Here is a 15000-nt window from a genome sequence, read left to right on the forward strand (position 1 = left end):
TCAAAGTAAAAAAAAGAGAAAGCACCGTTCTGCCACAGGGAAACACTGCATTATCGAGACAGCGCCCCTACGAGGATCTGGCCGGTAATGCACTTTTCAGAATTCCAAGAGTGGGGTAAATCTGCAGTGCCGCTTGGTGACATTGAGTAGGTTATTAAAATGGAATAAAAGCCAAAACAACCTTGCCACGGACATGTCCGTGGTTGGCCCTCTACCGTTGGATTCGAAACACGGACATGTCCGTGGCCGGGCAGGAATGTGTTAACCACTGTCTCTGTACTTTGTGTGTTTGTACACTAGATATGTGAATATTAACCAATAACCATTTTCTCTGTACTCTTGTGTGTTTGTACACTAGGTATGTGAATATTAACCACTGTACCTGTACTCTGTGTGTTTGTACACTAGGTATGTGAATATTAACCACTGTACCTGTACTCTGTGTGTTTGTACATTAGGTATGTGAATATTAACCACTGTACCTGTACTCTGTGTGTTTGTACACTAGGTATGTGAATATTAACCACTGTACCTGTACTCTGTGTGTTGTACACTAGGTATGTGAATATTAACCACTGTACCTGTACTCTGTGTGTTTGTACACTAGGTATGTGAATATTAACCACTGTACCTGTACTCTGTGTGTTTGTACACTAGGTATGTGAATATTAACCACTGTACCTGTACTCTGTGTGTTTGTACATTAGGTATGTGAACGGGAAAAACTACATGGAGGACGTGGCTGATGCTTTGGAGGAGGCCAGAGAGGAAATCTTCATCACTGACTGGTGGTGAGTGTGTGTGCGAATGTGTGTGTGTGTGTGTGTGTGTGTGTGTGTGTGTGTGTGTGTGTGTGTCCTTGTGTCTTTGTTTTCCTGTCCTTGTGACAAGGAAAGAAAACAAGATTCTTTTGTATACTTATGGGGACATTGGCCAGACACCACAAGGACAAGGGGCTAAGGTTAGGTTAAGGTTAGGTGAGGGTTAGGTGAGGTTGTGTGGTGAACAGGCAGGGAGCAGGTGAAGCGTTGAACCTGAAACAGATTTTTCTTAATTTCTTCTTTTTTCTTTATTAACAAACGGACAGAAAGGCGGGTTAACGTTGGTTGACAGCCGTGCTGCTGACAAAACAGACTGGTGAAATGTACTACTGACCTAGAAACAAATAAACATGTAGGAACACGTAGGAAAGATGATTCATGTAGTCTGGGTAGTGTAGAGGTAAAAGCCCTTGTCTACCACCACAGCGACCCGGGTTCAGTTTTCCGGTAGCGGTGCCTCCGACATTCAGACGTTCCAACGAACACAATTGTCAGCGTTCGCAGTGTCATTCATCCTGGTTTGTGCAACTCCTACTGGTCGGTCGAGTGCCTGTTCAGCGGGGAGGCGATCTGTGGGGAGATAACGTGAACATCTGTACACGCTATACGCTCTCCCAGTGAAATTGACAGTGAATTCAGTCAGCCCATTATTACCAGACTCCTCTAAACTGTGGTGGACAAAATGCAAAAAGAAAATCTCCATGATGCATCCCTCCAGCTTGGGTGAACCCGGTGGCCACTAACGTTATGGTACCACGAGCACAGCTCACTGGCATTTGTCCTCGCTTAATCAGGATCACCTGTTATTTGATTACAATCGTGATGATGATGCAATGGAATATCCATGAACCCATGTCTCTCTCATACAAGGCGACAGCATCTCACTCCTTGTGCCTCGTGGTGCGGCTGAACACGGAGGTAATTAGTTAATTAGTGCCCCAGTTATTCACTGTTGCATGCAGAGGCAAGTTGTGTTGGCTACGCCTGTAGTCAGTGTTACAGAGCAGCTGAAGGCTCCAAATCACTGTAACGGCGGATCAAGACAATTCCTGGCTGCCTGACTTCCTTCCTGACTTCCTTCCTGGCTTCCTTCCTAACTTCCTTCCTGACTTCCTTCCTGACTTCCTTCCTGCCTCCTGCCTCCTGACTTCCTGCTTCCTGCCTCCTGGCTTCCTGCTTCCTGCCTCCTGCTTCCTGCCTCCTACTTCCTGCTTCCTGCCTCCTGCTTCCTGCTTCCTGCCTCCTGGCTTCCTGCTTCCTGCCTCCCTGCTTCCTGCCTCCTGCTTCCTGCTTCCTGCCTCCTACTTCCTGCTTCCTGCCTCCTGGCTTCCTGCTTCCTGCTTCCTGCCTCCCGGCTTCCTGCCTCCTGCTTCCTGCCTCCTACTTCCTGCTTCCTGCCTCCTGCTTCCTGCCTCCTGCTTCCTGCCTCCTACTTCCTGCCTCCTGCTTCCTGCCTCCTGCTTCCTGCCTCCTGCCTCCTGCTTCCTGCTTCCTGCCTCCTGCTTCCTGCCTCCTGCTTCCTGCCTCCTGCCTCCTGCTTCCTGCCTCCTGCTTCCTGCCTCCTGCCTCCTGCTTCCTACTTCCTGCTTCCTGCCTCCTGCTTCCTGCTTCCTGCTTCCTGGCTTCCTGCATCCTACTTCCTGCCTCCTGCTTCCTGCTTCCTGGCTTCCTGCCTCCTGCTTCCTGCCTCCTACTTCCTGCTTCCTGCCTCCTGGCTTCCTGCTTCCTGCCTCCTACTTCCTGCTTCCTGCCTCCTGGCTTCCTGCTTCCTGGCTTCCTGCCTCCTGCTTCCTCCTTCCTGCTTCCTGCCTCCTGGCTGGCTTCCTGCTTCCTGGCTTCCTGCTTCCTCCTTCCTGCCTCCTTGCTTCCTGCTTCCTGCTTCCTGCCTCCTGGCTGTCTGGCTGGCTTCCTGCTTCCTGGCTGGCTTCCTGCTTCCTGCCTCCTGGCTGGCTGGCTGGCTTCCTGCTTCCTGGCTGGCTTCCTGCTTCCTGCTTCCTGCCTCCTGGCTGGCTGGCTGGCTTCCTGCTTCCTGGCTGGCTTCCTGCTTCCTGCTTCCTGGCTGGCTTCCTGCTTCCTGCTTCCTGCCTCCTGGCTGGCTGGCTTCCTGCTTCCTGCTTCCTGGCTGCTTCCTGCTTCCTGCCTCCTGGCTGGCTGGCTTCCTGCTTCCTGCCTCCTGGCTGGCTGGCTTCCTGCTTCCTGCCTCCTGGCTGGCTGGCTTCCTGCTTCCTGCCTCCTGGCTGGCTGGCTTCCTGCTTCCTGCTTCCTGCCTCCTGGCTGGCTGGCTTCCTGCTTCCTGCTTCCTGCCTACTGGCTGGCTGGCTTCCTGCTTCTGCCTCCTGGCTGGCTGGCTTCCTGCTTCCTGCCTCCTGGCTGGCTGGCTTCCTGCTTCCTGCCTCCTGGCTGGCTTCCTGCCTCCTGCTTCCTGCCTCCTGGCTGGCTGGCTTCCTGCTTCCTGCCTCCTGGCTGGCTGGCTGGCTGGCTGGCTTCCTGCTTCCTGCCTCCTGGCTGCTGGCTTCCTGCTTCCTGCTTCCTGCCTCCTGGCTGGCTGGCTTCCTGCTTCCTGCCTCCTGCCTCCTGGCTGGCTTCCTGCTTCCTGCCTCCTGGCTGGCTGGCTTCCTGCTTCCTGCCTCCTGGCTGGCTGGCTTCCTGCTTCCTGCTTCCTGCCTCCTGGCTGGCTGGCTTCCTGCTTCCTGCCTCCTGGCTGGCTGGCTGGCTGGCTGGCTTCCTGCTTCCTGCCTCCTGCTTCCTGCTTCCTGCCTCCTGGCTGGCTCCTGCTTCCTGCTTCCTGCCTCCTGGCTGGCTGGCTGGCTGGCTTCCTGCTTCCTGCCTCCTGGCTGGCTGGCTGGCTGGCTTCCTGCTTCCTGCCTCCTGGCTGGCTGGCTGGCTGGCTCCTGCTTCCTGCTGGCTGGCTGGCTTCCTGCTTCCTGCTTCCTGCCTCCTGGCTGGCTGGCTGGCTGGCTTCCTGCTTCCTGCTGGCTGGCTGGCTTCCTGCTTCCTGCTTCCTGCCTCCTGGCTGGCTGGCTGGCTGGCTTCCTGCTTCTGCTGGCTGGCTGGCTTCCTGCTTCCTGCTTCCTGCCTCCTGGCTGGCTGGCTGGCTGGCTTCCTGCTTCCTGCTGGCTGGCTTCCTGCTTCCTGCTTCCTGCCTCCTGGCTGGCTGGCTGGCTTCCTGCTTCCTGCCTCCTGCCTCCTGGCTGGCTGGCTGGCTGGCTGGTCAGCATCAACACTACAGCGCCGGCTTGAGTTACAGCCTCCTCTGTCCTCACAACCAGAATAGAAACAAACATGTGCTCCTTCAGTTCTGTCTGTATCTATTTACACCAGACCTCCTCTTCCTTTTCTCCTACTCCTTCTATTTCTCGTCCCGCCTTCCTTCCTTTCTTCATGTCAACTTGGAGGCCCGCCCTCCCCCTCCCCTTCCCCCTCTCCCTCCCCCTCCCCCTCCCCCTCCCCCCACCCCTCTCCTCTCTCCACCAGCTACCTGTCGGGTGTCTCGTTGCTCCTCTGCTGCTCAACAAGACCATCAGCACGTAGCCCGAGTGTGTGTGTGCGTGCACATACATAATGTGTCTGTCTGTCTGATGTGTGTGTGTGTGTGTGTGTGTGTGTGTGTGTGTGTGTGTGTGTGTGTGTGCGTGTGTGTGTGCGTGTTCGTGTTGTGTGTGTGATGTGTGTCTGTCTGATGCCTGGTTTCAGGTGTGTGTGTGTGTGTGCGTGTGCGTGTGCGTGTGCGTGTGCGTGTTGTGTGTCTGTCTTACTGTCTGTCTGATGTCTGTGGTTTCAGGTGTGTGTGTGGGTGTGTGTGTGGGTGTGTGTGTGTGTGTGTGTGTTGTGTGTCTGTCTTACTGTCTGTCTGATGTCTGTGGTTTCGGGTGTGTGTGTGTGTGTGTGTGTGTGTGTGTGTGTGTGTGTGTGTGTGTGTGGGTGTTAAATGCTAGCGTGTTCGTACAGGTGTACGACTATTAGCAGTATTGTGTAGCATAGTGTCATTCAGTTCAGAGTCACCTACATTCTCCTCAGAGTCTGAACACACCGTTTTAAGAACAGACCGACCGACCGACCTCTCGCCTACATGTTTTAAATTGTTCTACGATCTCAACACCTGTTGGCAAAATGTTCTATATTTTAGCCGTCGGCTACTGTAACGCTGTCTGGGCCACAAAGATGCAAATGTAGCCAAACATCCAAACCAGTTCAGCGACTTTCCCCTCTGTGTGTCAGTTTATGAGATGCCTGAATATGATGGCTGGGATATAAAATAATCTAATATCCAGATTATGAGATGCCTGAATATGATGTCTGGGATATAAAATAATCTAATATCCAGATTATGAGAAGCCTGAATATGATGTCTGGGATATAAAATAATCTAATATCCAGACTATGAGAAGCCTGAATATGATGGCTGGGATATAAAATAATCTAATATCCAGACTATGAGAAGCCTGAATATGATGGCTGGGATATAAAATAATCTAATATCCAGATTATGAGATGCCTGAATATGATGGCTGGGATATAAAATAATCTAATATCCAGACTATGAGAAGCCTGAATATGATGGCTGGGATATAAAATAATCTAATATCCAGATTATGAGAAGCCTGAATATGATGGCTGGGATATCAAATAATCAGACAGACAAACCTCACTACCATACCGACCGACAGAGGGATGCAACACGATAGAGAAGTTGGTACATGTATCTGTGCCACTGGTCATTTAATTAATTATAGTTTAATTTATGGTTTCAGAGATAGATGTGATGATATATAACGTGATATGGATATCAGGTCATATGTGTGAGTTTCATTTCCACGGCAATTGGACTATTGAAATACTGTAACACTGTACATACATCCGATTATCATTATTACTCAGTAATACTAAGTAAGTACTATTATAATATTTATACATACTCACTTGTACATTTTATATTGCACTTTACTGTTACATTTGCACTCTGTTTAGATGCCAACTTCTTTTTGTTGTACTGTACTTGTGCTGTATAATGACTGCCAATACATTTGAATCTAATCTAATCTAATTTTAACTGATCAATTCATTTTAACTTTAATTGTGGGTTATTAACATTGGGTAATGTATAGCATTTTGGAATGGAACCTTTTCCATAATCTCAGAAGTGACTGTACTTTGCACTGTGGGCTATTGCTGTTTAGTCTAAGTCCTCTGCTTTGATTCACAATCTGGGTTGGATTGGGAATTTGACACCTTGCAAGGTTCCACTGGTGGTGTGATGGTATTGTGAGGGTATTGTGATGTCCATACCAGCGTAACTTTAGCCATAATAGTTTCTGGTCCCGTGGAGCCAAACTGGGGGTATTTTTCACTTGGCCAAGATCCAATGATTCTGCTCTTAACCAATGGGGTGTCTGCCTCTGTAATGTGAGCCAATGGTATTGTAGACACTAGACCAGTGATTCTCAACCTTTTTTGGGCCAACACCCCCCCATCTGACATCTATATGTTCCATAACGCCCCCCCCCCCCCCCCCCCCCATCTGACATATATGTTCCATAACGCCCCCCTATCTGACATCTGCGTTCCATATACGCCCCCCCCCCCCCCCCCCCCCCCCCCTCAACCGCCTACACCCAATGGGACCCAATCTCAATTATGATTATTTTCAGTATCATGGGTATCTAATGAAATTCAGTTTGGTGGGTCAGTTAAGTCTGTCAGTGTTGTGGTCTAATGAAGGCTTCTAACAATGGACACCCAATAAATCATTCATAATACTTTTTACTACCAAGTGTGTTTAAATTAAACATGACAAAAAGTGTTCTTGGCGGCATGGTGGCACAGTGGTTAGCACTGCTGCCTCACAGCAAGAAGGTCCTGGGTTCGAACCCCAGCAGGGGGCCTTTCTGTGTGGAGTTTGCATGTTCTCCCTGTGTTCACGTGGGTTTCCTCCAGGTACTCTGGTTTCCTCCCACACCATGAAGACATGCAGGCAGGGACTACAGATGGAAACTAGCTAATTAGCTAATTCTGGCACATTTACATTGATGTGGAAACTGAAGATGTTGATTACTGTGCACTGTCCCTGGTAAAGAATTTATCAAAATAACTTCAACTTCTTTGATAAAAAGGTGCCACATTCCCTGTTTCTGAAGTGTGATTCTGGATTCTGATTGTGTTCACTGCATGTATGCTCCCCTGGTTCCAGTCAAGTTGTTGACCTGATATTAAATCAATGATAATAAATCAAATAAACTAGCGCCCCCTTTGAGCATCTCAACACCGTGCTTTAAACAATTCTGATCCCCTCTGAACGCCCCCAGGGGGGTACCACTCCTGGTGAGGAACCCTACACTAGACAGTGGCTGCAATGTGAGCCAGTGGTATTGTAGGCCGAGACACACTAGACAGAGTCCATTAGCTTTAAGGAGGAACAGCGCCTGTCCGTGTAATCACTTAACAAGTAATCTGACAGGAGAACTGACAGAGTGACAGTAGAGCAGCACAGTAACCTTACAGTACACTATGCGTTTCATGTGAGGGATATGTGCTCTCTCTCCCCTGTCTATTGCCTCTCTCTCTCTCTTTCTCTCTCTCTCTCTCCTACTATTGCCTCTCTTACATGGTCTCTCTCTCTCTCTCTCTCTCTCTCTCTCTGTCTCTCTCTCTCTCTCTCTCTCTCTCTCTCTCTGTCTCTCTCTCTCTCTCTTCTTCTCTCTCTCTCTCTCTCTCTGTCTCTCTCTCTCTCCTCTCTCTCTCTCTCTCTCTCTCTCTCTCTCCTCTCTCTCTCTCTCTCTCTCTCTCTCTCTCTCTCTCTCTCTCTCTCTCTCTCTCTCTCTCCCTCCCTGTCTCTGTCTCTGTCTCTCTCTCTCTCTCTCTCTCTCTCTCTCTCTCTCTCTCTCTCTCTCTCTCTCTCTCTCTCTCTCTCTCTCTCTCTCTCTCTCTCTCTCTCTCTCTCTCTCTCTCTCTCTCTCTCTCTCTCTCTCTCTCTCTCCAGGCTCAGTCCAGAGATCTTCCTGAGAGGCCTGTGGTGGAGGGGAACAGATGGAGGCTGGACTGTGTCCTGAAGCGCAAGGCAGTAAGTTGTAAATAGAAGCTGAAATATCTGGACACATGACCCTCAGGTCTTAAGGCTACCAACCCCCCACCCCACACACACACACGCACATGCACACGCACACACACACACACTAAAGCCTGACGAGTGATCATCATTACCGGAAGGTCTTTAGTTCAAATCCCCCTCCAGACCAGCTCTTGGCGAAAATTATTGGCAGAGAAGTGAGTCTCTCAATTTTTACAACTACTACTACCGTTGTGCCCTTGAGCATGGCACTTGACAAATAAGCCACTCCAGTGTATAGCAGCTCAGTGGCCCAGAGCACAAGAGTGTAGTTGCGTTGTTTAGGCGCCTCAGACCCCCCAAGTGGAAACTGAAAAGATTAAAAAAAAAAAAGTGATTTGTACCACATTCAATAAGCCTCCTTAACAAGCAGGGGAGACATGTGGTCCAACCTACACAGGACAGTGCAATGTAGAAGGGCTGTGCAATTGATTGATTGATTGATTGATTGATGATTGATTGATTGATTGAACACTTTATTCACAGATTGCAGAATGGGTACAATACAGTACGGCTCAATACACACAATTGTTAAGGGGATGCAGACCAGAGAAAGACGTCCGTCTTGTTTACATCAGGGTCCCCCATTTTCAATTCATAATGACATTTATGACATACATGACATACAGATATACAGTACTGTTTCATTTGTGACGTACAATATATGCCAATATACAGTACTGTTAAACAGATCCGAACAGTAAATATATACATACAGGGGGAGGGAACTGTACATTAGGAGGGGGTGGGTGGGTAGGAGGGGGTAGGGTTCAGACATTTACGGGGGCAGTTTCGAATGGCAGCCTCCGTAGGTGCTCTTTGAGAGCGGTTTGAAGGCACTGTGCCACATCAAATGAAAAATGTTGGTTGGGAGGGAAGGAAGGGGTTAATTACATTGTCTCTCTGATGTCTTGTCTGTATGTCTGTCTCTGCTGTAACACGGTTGTCCCTCTGATGTCTTGTCTGTATGTCTGTCTCTGCTGTAACATGGTTGTCCCTCTGATGTCTTGTCTGTATGTCTGTCTCTGCTGTAACACGGTTGTCTCTCTGATGTCTTGTCTCTCTCTGCTGTAACACGGTTGTCTCTCTGATGTCTTGTCTGTATGTCTGTCTCTGCTGTAACACGGTTGTCTCTCTGATGTCTTGTCTGTATGTCTGTCTCTGCTGTAACACGGTTGTCTCTCTGATGTCTTGTCTGTCTGTCTGTCTCTGCTGTAACACGGTTGTCTCTCTGATGTCTTGTCTGTATGTCTGTCTCTGCTGTAACACGGTTGTCTCTCTGATGTCTTGTCTGTATGTCTGTCTCTGCTGTAACACGGTTGTCTCTCTGATGTCTTGTCTGTATGTCTGTCTCTGCTGTAACACGGTTGTCCCTCTGATGTCTTGTCTGTGTGTCTGTCTCTGCTGTAACACGGTTGTCCCTCTGATGTCTTGTCTGTATGTCTGTCTCTGCTGTAACATGGTTGTCTCTCTGATGACTTGTCTGTATGTTTGTCTCTGCTGTAACACGGTTGTCTCTCTGATGTCTTGTCTGTATGTCTGTCTCTGCTGTAACACGGTTGTCCCTCTGATGTCTTACTATCAGGGATGGGCGTGAGTGAGTAACTGATTACTCGAGTACTCTTCGTTTGAGCTGAACTTGAGTGTTTCATGACTCACTGGGTGGTTTACAGTTAACGGTTGTCACAGGACTGATCCCTTCTCTCTGCCTGTAGCAACAGGGAGTGCGTGTCTTCGTGATGCTGTACAAGGAGGTGGAACTAGCACTGGGCATCAACTCAGGATACAGCAAGAGGACCCTCATGCAGCTCCACCACAACATCAAGGTACTAGGAGATGAAATCTGAGTGTAGAGATATATATATATATATATGTGTGTGACCGGGCCGCGTGAATATTTTCGACAACAAATGTTTGTTTCCGCGTGCGAGTTTTGCGCTCTGATTGGCCAGGTCATGTGACATGTGCGCCAATCGTGGGACAGCAAGTTCTGCGCCTATTTCCGGGTCTAATAGCCTGCAAACTACCTGGCGTTCTATCGCCATGCTCTAAGACAAACTCTAACCTTAACCAACTTCGAAAGAGCGCCTAAGCTTAACCAGTGTAGACACTTGCGGTCCCACGATTGGGCGTACATGTCACATGACCAGAAATGACCTGGCCAATCAGAGACGCGGAAACAAACATTTGTTGTCTAAAGTATTCAGGCGACCGGGCCCAGCGGTAAGAGACTCATGTCTGGAAGTCAGATTGCGAGAAAATTTATTAGATATATATATATATATATATATTAGAGGTGGGCATAGATAATTTTTTTTAATCTAGATTAATCTATCTGCAATCCTGGATTTAATCTAGATTAATCTAGATTAAAATGGCTCAAAAAAAAGAAAATCTGCCGAAGGCATTCAAAATATGTGTGTTCTACCCAAATAATGACCAGAAGTAAGTCCTTACTTTTTCTTTCCTCCTTGTGTTTCTCAGGCCAGGTGGCCCATTACACCATGAGCCCATCTCCCGTTTCCAAAATGCATTACAGACTGTTTGAAAAAGCTGTTTTGCTATGATAATTGGTAATGAAATATCAAAATAATGTTCAATAAGATGTACTTGTGTTTAATAAGTTGTTTTATTCAGAAGTTAACACAAATAAATAATATTACTAGTACAGTACAGTATCTAGCACACTCTCAGGAGCAAAACAGAAAGAAGCATTTCAAACTTGAACTATGTGACATGGCTTGACTCAATCAGTCCAATCTCTTTCTCCTTCTTCCACCAGTCACTCAGGCAGACCAGCTTGTTTTATGTAGCGGTGTCTACTTATAGTGCCTATAATATTTTTCCCGTTGGGTGCCAGACAGGGTCAAACCCTGCCAATGCAAATCAACTGCTCCAGTGGAGTTGCTCAGTGGCCAATGGTGTCAACTGTGGTTGTACTGGGCAGCTCCCAGGTGTGAATGGAACTGTGTGAATGTGAAGCAGGGCGTTCCTGAAAAAGAGCATCTGTGCTCAGCGAACCTACCCTGGGTAAATAAAGGTAAAAAAAAAAAAATGTAAAAAAGAAAAAAGAAAATATTTAAAAAATTGTTTTGATTAACTGCGTCAATTATATTATCGCGCGATACTAGTATCGCGTTAACGCCGTTAACGGCCCAGCTCTAATATATATATATATATTTATTTTTCATATTATCACAGTTTGAATGTTTAAGAACATATTTACTGTAACAGCTAACAGTATCGTAAAAACCTTTGTTTAAAAAAGGCAGTTTGTGACACATAGTACCTGACTGCCACAGTGTTTAAAATGCAGCCAAACTTTAAATAGGATTTTCTCCGTTTTTCTCTGCTCTGAGACTTGAGGTTTAACTAGATTCAAATAATAGAATAGAATAGAATAGAAATACTTTAATTATCCCGAAGGAAATTCAGCACTACAGATCGCTCACAGTAAACACAGTCAACATTTACAGTAGGTAGTCAGAAACAAAAGTCACGAATAAGAATAAAGAATAAAATACGGTCCGGCATATACATTCAAACAAATAAGCATATTACAAATAAGCATATCTTCTTAGAATATTGTCTGATTTCAGTGTATGACACACCATTTGAAAGCTTAAATTCTGTACTTTCATAATTTAATAATTTCATAATAACCGAGGGAGACTTGTGCCACACAACATATATATATAATTATTTTTATTTTTATTAAAAAAAATTTTTTATGGTGTTTAAAGACTGTAATTAAAGGATAACTTAGCTATTTTAGACTCTTAGACCCTATTCACTCAATGGTCTCTCTGTATCTGACTCACTACCGAGACCATAATGTCACTGATCGCTCCAGTATTGAGTTTCCCTGCAGGCTCTCACCGGTTACAATAGCTGACAACGGGCAGACGATTGTAAATCTTTTGCCAAGCAACGATAAATGTGCTTTTCTGAGACTGGAAGCCCGGGTGTATTCTTACTGGTCTCAGTTTGCTCTCCTGTGAAATGAATCACAATCCCAACATTCTCACGTGCTTCACAGCCCCGCTCTACAAGTAGCTAGAGTGAGGAAGGTTACAGTGTGCGTAGTGCGGTCGGCAAAATAGTTCTGCTTCAAATCGAGCTATTATTGCTTCGACATTCGGATTGCGACGCATTTCACAGGAGAGCAAACCAAGACCGGCACGAATACACCCTGAGCTTCCCATCTCAGAAGAGCACAGTTGTTGTTGTTTTTGCAAAGGATTTACGATTGCAGGGAAATTATGGTCTCTATGTGTCAGTCAGGTACATTGTAGACAGACTCTATGTGTCAGGTACATGGTAGACAGTCTCTATATGTGTCAGGTACATGGTAGACAGTCTCTCTATGTGTCAGGTACATGGTAGACAGTCTCTCTATGTGTCAGGTACATGGTAGACAGTCTCTATGTGTCAGGTACATGGTAGACAGTCTCTATGTGTCAGGTACATGGTAGACAGTCTCTGTGTGTCAGGTACATGGTAGACAGTCTCTGTGTGTCAGGTACATGGTAGACAGTCTCTGTGTGTCAGGTACATGGTAGACAGTCTCTATATGTGTCAGGTACATGGTAGACAGTCTCTGTGTGTCAGGTACATGGTAGATAGTCTCTATGTGTCAGGTACATGGTAGACAGTCTCTATGTGTCAGGTACATGGTAGACAGTCTCTATGTGTCAGGTACATGGTAGACAGACTATGTGTCAGGTACATGGTAGACAGTCTCTATGTGTCAGGTACATGGTAGACAGTCTCTATATGTGTCAGGTACATGGTAGACAGACTATGTGTCAGGTACATGGTAGACAGTCTCTATGTGTCAGGTACATGGTAGACAGTCTCTCTATGTGTCAGGTACATGGTAGACAGTCTCTCTATGTGTCAGGTACATGGTAGACAGTCTCTCTATGTGTCAGGTACATGGTAGACAGTCTCTACAGTATGTGTGTCAGGTACATGTAGACAGTCTCTATGTGTCAGGTACATGGTAGACAGTCTCTCTATGTGTCAGGTACATGGTAGACAGTCTCTACAGTATGTGTGTCAGGTACATGTAGACAGTCTCTGTCAGGTACATGGTAGACAGACTACATGGTAGACAGACCGCAAATGTCATTTTTCCGATTTTTACAGATTATGAAAGTACAGAATATAAGCTTTCAAATGATGTGTCATACATTGAAATCAAATGAAAATATTTGAAGACGATATGCTTATTTGAATCTAGTTAAACCTCAAGTCTCAGAGCAGAGAAAAACTGAGAAAATCAAATCTACTATAACTGTAAAAAAAATCTGCCATCTGACTTCCAGACACAAGTCTCTTACCGCTGGGCCCGGTCACAAATAGGATCTAAGGTCCAAAATAGTGCAGTTATCCTTTGATGTCTTTCTGTGTGCGCATTCCATAGACATTCCATAGACATTCCAAGTTCCTGGCCTGTCGTAAAAGTTAATGTTTTATGCTGGACAGACAGGGTCGGACTGACCTCTCATTGTGGGACACTGTAGCCGCTGTGTAGACACCCGGGCAAAACGTTGCTCTGAAGCAAACCAGATGGAGCAACGTTTAATACAAGTATAGCATACTAGTTTATGTTATTGAACATGTCTGAGCTAGCTTCCACCTCTTCCTCCTACCACTGGAGGGTAGTGTCTGTATCAGTATCTGGAGGGTAGTGTCTGTATCATTATCTGGGGGGTAGTGTCTGTGTATCATTATCTGGAGGGTAGTGTCTGTATCATTATCTGGAGGGTAGTGTCTGTATCATTATCTGGAGGGTAGTGTCTGTATCATTATCTGGAGGGTAGTGTCTGTATCAGTATCTGGAGGGTAGTGTCTGTATCAGTATCTGGAGGGTAGTGTCTGTATCATTATCTGGGGGGTAGTGTCTGTGTATCATTATCTGGAGGGTAGTGTCTGTATCATTATCTGGAGGGTAGTGTCTGTATCATTATCTGGAGGGTAGTGTCTGTATCATTATCTGGAGGGTAGTGTCTGTATCAGTATCTGGAGGGTAGTGTCTGTATCATTATCTGGAGGGTAGTGTCTGTATCATTATCTGGAGGGTAGTGTCTGTATCAGTATCTGGAGGGTAGTGTCTGTATCAGTATCTGGAGGGTAGTGTCTGTATCATTATCTGGAGGGTAGTGTCTGTATCATTATCTGGAGGGTAGTGTCTGTATCATTATCTGGAGGGTAGTGTCTGTATCATTATCTGGAGGGTAGTGTCTGTATCATTATCTGTAGGGTAGTGTCTGTATCATTATCTGTAACATAGTGTCTAGAATAGATCATTATCTGTAGGGTAGTGTCTGTAACATTATCTGGGGGGTCGTGTCTGTATCAGTATCTGTAACATAGTGTCTAGAATAGATCATTATCTGTAGGGTAGTGTCTGTAACATAGTGTCTCTAGATCACATCTCCTGGAAGGACCTGTGACCTGACAGTAGGTCGTTGCTTCAGATTCAGATTACTTTATTGGCCATTTCATACAGGTACAAAATGGAACGTGTTTTGACATTACAGTGCATACTTTTTTCACAATTAAGAACAATACAACAGTAAATAAATAATTTTAAGTAAAGTGCAAGACAGGACAGAACAGTGAGACAACAATAAGACTGTGAAAGTGCGGTGGTTGGGGACATGGATACAGTGCAACACAAAGTTCAAGTCCAGAAGTCCAGCCCTAGCAGCTCGCCATAGAGGGGGGGGGGGGGGGGAGCAGGGGGACACCTGACTCGTTTACCAGGCGAGCTGCTGAGGGGAAGAAACCAAGCTGCAAAGCCATAACTTGTTGTCGAAGGGTAGAGTCCTTTCCATGCAGTGCTTCTAACTGGAGACCTAGCGCTCCAGTCAAGTAGGATGCAGGGCTAGGGGTCAGTAGGATGCAGGGCTAGGGGTCAGTAGGATGCAGGGCTAGAGGTCAGTAGGATGCAGTGCTAGGGGTCAGTAGGATGCAGGGCTAGAGGTCAGTAGGATGCAGTGCTAGGGGTCAGTAGGATGCAGTGCTAGGGGTCAGTAGGATGCAGGGCTAGAGGTCAGTAGGATGCAG

The 15000-nt window shown here is 46.7% G+C and overlaps 1 protein-coding gene across 1 annotated transcript in view; it reads left to right on the forward strand.

Annotated features, from left to right (window-relative positions):
• LOC311223728 (phospholipase D1-like) overlaps window positions 1-15000 on the forward strand; it is a gene marked incomplete at both ends in the record, with an annotated part of 40449 nt that overhangs the window by 1848 nt on the left and 23601 nt on the right. The window contains 4 exon segments of the mRNA XM_084308500.1: window positions 708-791; window positions 7798-7817; window positions 7820-7878; window positions 9639-9749. Of these exon segments, the coding sequence (XP_084164626.1) occupies window positions 708-791; window positions 7798-7817; window positions 7820-7878; window positions 9639-9749 (274 nt within the window).

This window comes from Notolepis coatsorum, assembly GCF_963971535.1.
Source record: "Notolepis coatsorum genome assembly, chromosome: 2".
Classification (NCBI taxonomy): domain Eukaryota; kingdom Metazoa; phylum Chordata; class Actinopteri; order Aulopiformes; family Paralepididae; genus Notolepis; species Notolepis coatsorum.